At 40.5% G+C, this 9,005-nt stretch overlaps 1 protein-coding gene across 1 annotated transcript in view; it reads left to right on the top strand.

Annotated features, from left to right (window-relative positions):
• Positions 1 to 705: 705 nt before the first annotated feature.
• LOC120793294 (nuclear pore complex protein Nup160-like) overlaps positions 706 to 9,005 on the top strand; it is a 29,658-nt gene continuing 21,358 nt past the window's right edge. Inside the window, exons 1-5 of the mRNA XM_040133224.1 lie at positions 706 to 925; positions 2,162 to 2,352; positions 3,600 to 3,836; positions 6,379 to 6,476; positions 8,663 to 8,747. Coding sequence (XP_039989158.1) covers positions 724 to 925; positions 2,162 to 2,352; positions 3,600 to 3,836; positions 6,379 to 6,476; positions 8,663 to 8,747 — 813 coding nt within the window. The 5' untranslated portion in view covers positions 706 to 723. The remainder of the gene's footprint in view (positions 926 to 2,161; positions 2,353 to 3,599; positions 3,837 to 6,378; positions 6,477 to 8,662; positions 8,748 to 9,005) is intronic.

The raw sequence follows: 9,005 nt of genomic DNA, 5'->3' as shown, positions 1-9,005 counted from the left end.
TGCTTTTTGAAAGGCTCAACTTGCATTATTATGCTTTTATATTAGCATTATATCAGTGGCATAAAATGGTCTTGACAAAAGTAGTTATCGTGACAGGTCTACTGGCAACACAGGCTTCAAACTTGCCACCTTTTAGCAAGTTTGAGGTTTTGAATGGATAGTCTGGGAACCATGTGTTTCATTTAGATCTGAAGAGTTACTTATTTTCGGTGGGTGTGCGTGTTTTGTCTGCATCAGTCACAGTCACACCCACAGTTGTCAGTTGATTTTACCTTAAAGGACAGTTTCACATGTTTTTCAATCTGGCTTAAAACAAGACTGTGTCTGTGCATATGTTGAAACAGTTACTGGTCATTCCTCCTGTACATACTGACCACACAGAGTAAAATATATTCTTTCTGAATTTAATATGAAGCTTCAGTAGTCTGAGTTAGACATATTAGTTGTACAATTTATAGTTTTAAATATCTGTACTGAAAAATTTAAAAAAATGCAAAGTAAAAAAAATGCAGAGGGACACTGTTGGTTTTTAGAATTCATCATCACTTTGAAGGAGGACAGGAACTAAAAAGTGGAATCATGATTTAGATAGGGGTTAGATTTTCTGTTAAACCATTTTATTCAGTAATGCTCCTTTCTCCTGCTGTGTATTTAATAATACCAGATTAATAACCGTTCTTCTGCTGCCTGTGTCCTCTCCAGGAGCTGGTCACGGAGCTCCACATGCAGTCTGTCTTCACAGATGTGGGCAAGATGAGTCTGCAGGACCCCTCTCACAGTGCAATCATCCCCAGCTTTGTGGGGCAGACGGGGAGTCCAAGCACCTCCACGGCCTGGCTAAGTCACCAGGGAGAAGCTCACTACGCTCTGGCTTCACCTGCAGGAGGCATCATGGTGGTAACTCTGCCACCTCATGATACACAGGGTAAAGACCAGCCCTGTTTTAGTGTCAGTGTTTCAGAGTCGCTCATGTTCTCCCTGGTGCTTCAAACACTTGTTCCCTTTGATCTGAACCTCTACAACAAAGCTTTTTGTGTCTTTGACTTTTCATGCTTTCATGCAACATCTGTAGCTGAATACAACATTAAAGGTTTACATTTTTGAAGAGAATCTTTGTACAACAAGGTTTACATTGAAAGAGTTACTGGTCGCTGTAATCACCCCTCCTGTTGACACTGGCGGCAAGGAGGATTCTTCTTACAGCAGATTTTGATGTGAGTGTTCATCTGAATCCTACATTAGGCCTCAGCAGACACATCAAGTGGGTGTCACCCAAAGTTAATGTCTTTTTGTACCAAATTCCTGCTTTGTTAGTCCCTCTGCCGCAGCTGAGCAAAGAAATGCAAAGAAAACACTACAAAATTGATGTGTGTAACTCAGACTGTTGAAGCCTCATATTAACTTAAGATAATCGTTATACTGTGTATATTTTTACACAGCTTCCATTTCTGTTCTGTCTGGAGTAGTGTGGATGGGGTGATACAAGCAAGTCCCAACTTACTGATGAGAAGGGCTACAGCTAACATTTATTTTGTTTATGATTAATCTGCTGATTATATTTTACGATTACCTGTTTAGTCAATTAAATTGTAAAAAGTAGTAAAAAGTTTCTCAGAATCCAAGTTGACAATTTTAAATGTCTGACATTTGATTGACAAAGATGTAGAGTTTACTGTAGTATTTGACAATAATGAACTTCCCCAAAGGGAAATTGGTTTGTAATGGGGGCGCAACATTTAACATGCACAACAGAAAAAAACGGCAGACACTTAGAGACATACTCCACACATGGCGGACTGCCACAGTTACTGGGTTTTTTTTGTCTTTTGGACTGATGATTAGATCAAATGACATTTAGGAAATTGTGATGGAAATTTTTTTCACCCTTTTCTGGCATTTTATAGAGCAATCAGTTAATGGAAAAAATACCCATCAGATTATTTGATTATGAAAATAAGTCAGTTGCTGCTCTAGACTAATTGACTGATCGCTGTAGCTCTACTGTTGAGTTGTTAGGAGGTATTACTGATCTCATTAAATAGAATATTTCTAAAGGAAAAGAAAACTGCTAAAGTTTCCTCTCGTGCTTTTGTAGTTACTCCTGGTTTTGTTTACATGTATATATTATATTATACAAATAAAGACGGTGTCTTCCCTGCAGGCAGTGTGTCGGTGGTGGAGCTAAAGAGGAGCTCCATGATGCAGAGGTTGTCGGGCTGGATGCCCACAGCGATCCGTGGGGAGCAGAGTCCAGCTGACCTGGCCCTCAGTCTGGTTGTCAGAGAGCTGGAGGAAGACTCCTTCATCTTCGCCCTCTGTCAGGATCACAGACTGCGCATGTGGTCCTTCAGGGTCAGACACTGTACTTACATATTCATACAGTCAACATTACACATTCAGGTGGTGTTTGGTCAGAGGCTCATAGGAGGTGTAGCTGTTGAATGCTAACAAAATAATAATTTTATTGATGTTACATTAAAATCAAATTTAACTTAATTATTTTTAAAGAGGAGATTGATTTGATCTATTGTATGTATATATACACGATAGAGATAAATAAATAGACTGTGTGTGTGTATGTATGTGTATATATATATATATTTATATATTGTGTGTGTGTGTGTATGCGTTTGTTTGTGTGTATATATGTATGTATATGTATATATGTGTATGTATATGTATATATGTATATGTATGTATACGTATATATGTGTATACGTGTCTGTATACGTATATATGTGTATACGTGTCTGTATACGTATATATGTGTATACGTGTGTGTATGTATATATGTGTATGTATATATGTGTATACGTGTCTGTATACGTATATATGTGTATACGTATACGTATATGTATATATGTGTATACGTGTCTGTATACGTATATGTATATATGTGTATACGTGTCTGTATATACATACATACGTATATGTCTGTGTATGTATATATGAATATATTAGTAGTTAAATGAGTAGAAGATGAACTGATCTTCAAAAGTTAAAGATGAAAGTCTTTTCAACATTTAAAGCAAGATTACTGAATTATTTTTGTTTTGTACAATTGTATAGTGAAAAAAAAAGTAAAGGATCACCAAAAGTTTGGGCACCCCAAGATATTTGAGCTTTCAGAAAACTTTTACCAAGGTCTCAGACCTTAATTTGCTTTTTAAGGCTGTGGCTTGTTCACAGTCATCATTAGCAAAGGCCAGGTGATGCTAATTTCAAAGCTTTATAAACACTCCTCAAACCTTGTCCCAACAATCAGCAGTCATGGGCTCCTCTAAGCAGCTAACTAGCACTCTGATAATTAGAATAACTGATGCCCACAAAGCAGGAGAAGGCTGTAAGAAGTGTTTTCAGGTAGCCTTCTCCTCAGTTTGTAATTTCATGTAGAAATAACAGTTAACAAGAACGGTGGAGGTCAATTTTTTAGTCTGGAAGACCAAGAATCAGAGAGAACTGCTCGTAGGATTGCTAGAAAGGGAAATCAAAACCCCCGTTTGACTGCAAAAGAACCCCAGGAAGATTTAGCAGACTCTGGAGTGGTGGTGCACTGTTCTACTATGCAGTGTTAAAAACACTTATGTTCCCGTGTGCAGGAGCAGGTGTGTCTGCTGGAGGTGGACGTGTTGGAGTACATGCCGGCCTGTAAAGGAGTCAAGCGTCTGTCAGGTCAGGGTCACCGTCTGAGGCTTGCCTTCTCCTCCACCACTGGCCTCTGTCTTTCAGTTTACCTGGCCGTACCTCAGAGAGGACAGTTCACCGTACTGCAGCTTGTCACCACCGACAATAATCGCTACAGCCTCGAACACATCTCCACTGTGTTCACCACACAGGTAAACTACAGGTGAAGGTGGCTGCAGATCTCATGTTTCCAGTGTGTTTTTTTTTTTTTTATGACTCGTGTTTTTATTGATATAAATAAATGTTCAGATTATTTAAATATGTAAATCACATGACAAAAAACACATCTGAAAACAAAATAAACACATCTTCATACACATATGTAATGTGCAATATGTCCCCCCGACCCCTAGGGGGTCTGCATCTTTGTCACGTTTTTCCGCCATGTTGAGTTTCCATCCCTGTTCAGATGAAACCAGATTGACTGAAAAGACAAAAGGAAAGGTGTCTGAGAAATTAAGAGTATTTTACTTTCCAGTACTTTGTAGAAGCCCCTTTGGCAGCAGTTGCAGCTTCCAGTTTTCTTTTGTGAGTCTCTACAAGCATAGCACACCTGGATTTGGGCAGTTTATCCCATTCTTCCTGGTAGATACTCTCAATCTCCGTCAGATTGGATGGGAAGCGATTGTGAACTGCCATCTTCAGATCTCGCCACAGTTGTTGTATGGGGTCTAAGTCTGGACTTTGACTGGGCCACTCAAGGACAGTAAGAAACTTGTCCTGAAGCCACTCCAGTGTTGTCTTGGCTGTATGCTTTGGTTCGTTGTCGTGCTGAAAGTTGGACTATTGCCCCAGTCTCAGGTCGCCTGCACTTTGGAGCAGGTTTTCTTCAAGGACTGTCTGTATTTGATATATTCATCCTTCCCTCATTTCTGACCGGTTTCCCTGTCCCTGCTGCTGAGAAACCCCCACAGCATGATGCTGCTACCACAATGCTTCAGCGTAGGTATGGTATTAGCCAGGTGATGAGCAGCGCCTGGTGTTTGCCAAACACAGTGTTTGGAATTCTGCTTAAAGAGTTGGTTTTTGTCTCATCAGACCAGAGAATCTTTTTCCTCATGCTGTCAGTCATTTAAATGCTGTTTGGTAAACTCCCAGCAAGCTATAATATGCCTTATATTCAAAGTGACTTCTGTCTAGGTTCTTTACCGTAAAGGCCTGATTGATGGAGTGCTGCTTAGATGGTTGTCCTTCTGGCAAGTTCTTCCATCTGTGCAGAGGACGTCTGTAGCTCTGTTAGTGACCGTTGGGTTCTTGGTCGCCTTCCTGACCAAGGACCTCCCAGTTACTCATTCTGGCCGAATGGCCAACTCTAGGAAGAGTCCTGGTGTTTCCAAACTTGGTCTGTTTCACAGTTATTGAGGCCACTGTAATCCTGGGAACACTCAAAGCCATAGAGATGGTTTTATACCCTTTCCCTGATCTATGCCTCTGCCTCGCCACGGTTTTATAGTGGAGGTCTACAGAGAGTTCCTTGGACTTGATGTCTTGGTTTTTTTCCTAACATTCAGTGTGAACTGTGGGACCTTTTGTATAAAGAGGTGTGTACCTTTCTAAACTATGTCCAATCATTTAAATTTGCCATAGGTGGACTCAAGTTCTAGCTACATCTCCCGGAAAATTTAAGCAAAAAGGATGCACCGGACCACAGTTTGGAGCCAGAGCAAAGGGTCTGAATACTGAATAGATTACAGTTTTTGATTTTTAATAAATTTGCAAAATCTAAGTCTACAACATGAAGTGCAGAAAAAGTGAAGGGGTCTGAATACTTTCTGAAGCCATACTACATGTACATATCTTTATTGAGTGATGAAAACCTGAAGCCCAACAAATTTTAGGATGTTTGGTCTAATTTTTTAAAATTGTATATAAAGAAACAAACAAAACAGAATTAAAATATTCCTATGTTTTTTATTTAAAAAATGTGCTACCCAATTTATGTTGTATGTATGTGGTATTTTATTTATACACTGTACCAATTTTTGCCCTTATTTTTCTTTATTTTACTGGTTACTTGGATTACCACCTCTATGTGCCCAGACGTGTTTTCTTTTGTTTGTCTTGCTATTTGTTCTCCAGCAACTCACTATGGTATGCTCTTATGTTGCATTATGTTTTTTGTGTATTAGAAAACTTAATTGAAAAACAGATATTGATATTTGTAAAATTTAAAAAGTGTATAAAAATATTGGCTGATAATTAAAGTGGTTTTTTTTGCATAAACATAAAATTATCAAACAGTTTTGATAAAGATAATTTAATTAGCTCTTTCTGAAAGAATCAGGATATGGAGGGAGCAGGACATCTCACAGTGCTCTCTGATGGCAAAACTATATTAACTGTTTTCTGTACTGACATTTCTTGTTAAGTATCAGCTAATGCGCACCATTTAATGGTGCGGCTGTGGCTAAGGAGGTAGAGCGAGTCGTCCACTAACCAAATGGTTGGTTTGATCCCTGGCTACTCCTGCCCGCATGTTGAAGTGTCCTTGGCAAGATACTGAACCCCAAATTGTCCCTGTGTTAGTGTGTGTATGAATGTAATGTATGAATGTATGTGCCAATGCTTGAATGTGGCATCTAATGTAAAGCACTTTGAGTGGTCGATAAAACTAGAAAAGCTCTGATTAAGTGAAGTCAATTTACCATTTAATAAATTAAAAGATTAACAGTCTGTGTATACCTCTGTTAACAGGAGACTCTGGTGGATTTCGATCTTACCTCTACAGATATCTGGGGTCTCTGGGTGGACGACTCCAACACCACTGTAGTCAAATACATCAACTTTGAACAGTAAGTACGTCACACACATAAATGATCACTGATAGGAGAAAATGAAATGAAGATGGACATTCCATTAATTAAGAATTAAGACATTAGCCCCATTCAGATAGGATTTGTGTCTCTAAGAAAGAAATTGTGATTTTAATCTGTCTGTGGGTAATCACCCCCCACCCCTGTAATGATGTCAGCCCCAGTTACTGCTTTTTTTCACTCCTATAACTTAAGTCCAGGCCACAGAGACATTATTTTAAAATCTGAGTTTTATACACTGATCTGTTTACTGTCACTGAGTCTCAGCAGCTCATTTCACAGTGAGACAACTTAAGAAGAAGAAAAGGGTTTTTCTGACCTGACAGATCACTAGTTACCATCTGTCGACTCATTCTATTAAGGAAAAAGTCAAACTAATGTTTATGCTGTTGTAATGTTTAAGGTGTTTCTGTGTTTGTGAAGCTAAACTGATGTGATGTGTAGTTAGCTTCAGCCTGATCCATATTCAGAAAGACACCACTGTCTGTTAATAATTTAATCACAGCTAAATCTAACTATAAATTGAGGAATCTCTGTCTGTCTTTCTGATTTTCTCATCTCCCACTCATCTGATCAACTTCAAACTTCACATGTATATTGCTAAGGGCCCAAAGAAGTGCAGTGTCAACTGAGAAGGCTTTGGATGAGTGGTTCTCAAAAAAGATAAAAAGAGAAACATTAAACGACAGTGGGTTAGGGCTTGGGCACCGCGTCCACATAACCAACGTAATTGATTAGGACAATGGTGCATCACACACATGGCTGCTCCCGGTCAAAGCATGTTTTCCCCAGGAAACAAACTGCAGCTACAAAACCTGGTACGGGATCATCTAAAGTGTTTGACAATTTCTGACAGAGACCCAAGATCTGCAAATTGGAAATGGCTCATCACTGCAGTACAACTGCTATGCACGGTCACCGGAAGTGAAAGCATCCCGGGCGGCAGCCATTCACATCAAAAACTCCCAGGACTTTGCCAACAAGGTTGGAAAAATAGAACTGGACTCAGATGAAACATTGGTATCCTATGATGTCACTTCAGTCTTCACATGCAATCCTACTGCAGAAGCAGTTAAAACAGTTAGGAAACGACTGCTACAGAACAACGCTTTACCCGACAGAACCAACCTCACCCCTGACCACATTTGTGCTTTGCTTGACCTCTGCCTGACTACCACCTGTTTCCAATTCAATGAAGGTCTCTACAGACAGAAGCACGGCTTCTGTATGTAGAGATACCTAATGACTCTCACAACCCACTGGCGCACAAACGGGGTCATCTGAACTTACACCATCGGGCTCAGAATGTTCCCACAAGGTCAGAGGGGAAAGAGAAGGAAAATAAACGCATCAAGGAAGCACTTAAAATTGTGGTTACCCCAACTGGGCCTTTGTCAAAACCACAAAAAGAGGCAGAACAGACAGAGAAGACAACTGCAATAAACGAAACAATATTGTCATACCCTACGTTGCTGGATTATCTGAAAAGCTCAGGAGGATCTTCTACAAACATAACATCCCATTGCATTTCAAGCCCAGAAACACTCTGAGGCAGAAACCTGTCCACTCTCAGGACAAAATACCCAGGCACAAGCAGAATAACGTAGTTTACTCAGTCCAATGAAGCGAGGAATGCACAGGTACATTGCGGAAACTAAACAGCCCTTTCATACGCGCATGGCACAACACATGAGAGCCAGTTCCTCAGGTCAGGACTCAGCAGTCCACCTGCATCTTAAGGACAAAGGGCACTCTTTTCAGGACAGTGATGTACGAATTTTGGCGAGTGACGACCGATGGTTTGAAAGAGGAGTGAAAGAAGCCATCTGTGTCAATTTGGAACAACTGTCACTAAACAGAGGAGGTGGTCTACGACACCACCTATCACCCACCTACAACCTCCCCAGACAGCTGAATACCCATCCACACCAGGACTCATGTGACCAATCACTTGATGGCAGGGTAGATCAACGATTCACCTGTCACCCTAACGACCCTCAAGGTGTTAGCACCCATCCATACCTTGACCCATGTGATCCTAACAACTCACATGATGACCGGGAGGGTCAACGACTCATGTGAATGAGGCTTAATTTGTTAGTTTATGACCCAGAGTCTGTGTGTAACTGTGTGTAACTGTGTGCATGTGCGTGTGTTCGTTACAGTAACACAGCAGGTCAGTGGAATCAGGTGTTTGTTCAGCCTCCACCAGAGGAAGAAGTCCATATAGGAGTGGACCAGGACCCCAGAGTAAGACCAGTTCCACACTTGCACCAAACCACTATCAGGCCACTTACCAAATCACTATCAGACGACTAACCAAACCAGTAACGAAACCAGCATCAGTCCAATGTTAGGCCACTAATCATACCAGTAACCAGAGTGGTTTCAGAGCTTCTGATGTACCTTTGAGTACCTTAGTGCTTGGCCAAATGTTGGCTGCAGTGTGTTAAACAGATGTTTTAAGTGTGTTTTTCATCAGAGCTTCACAAATGACCTCAGAACACT

This window comes from Xiphias gladius, chromosome 8 (genome assembly GCF_016859285.1).
Source record: "Xiphias gladius isolate SHS-SW01 ecotype Sanya breed wild chromosome 8, ASM1685928v1, whole genome shotgun sequence".
Lineage (NCBI taxonomy): Eukaryota > Metazoa > Chordata > Actinopteri > Istiophoriformes > Xiphiidae > Xiphias > Xiphias gladius.
Note: the sequence above shows the minus strand (reverse complement) of the source record. Positions and strands in the feature narration are given on the sequence as shown.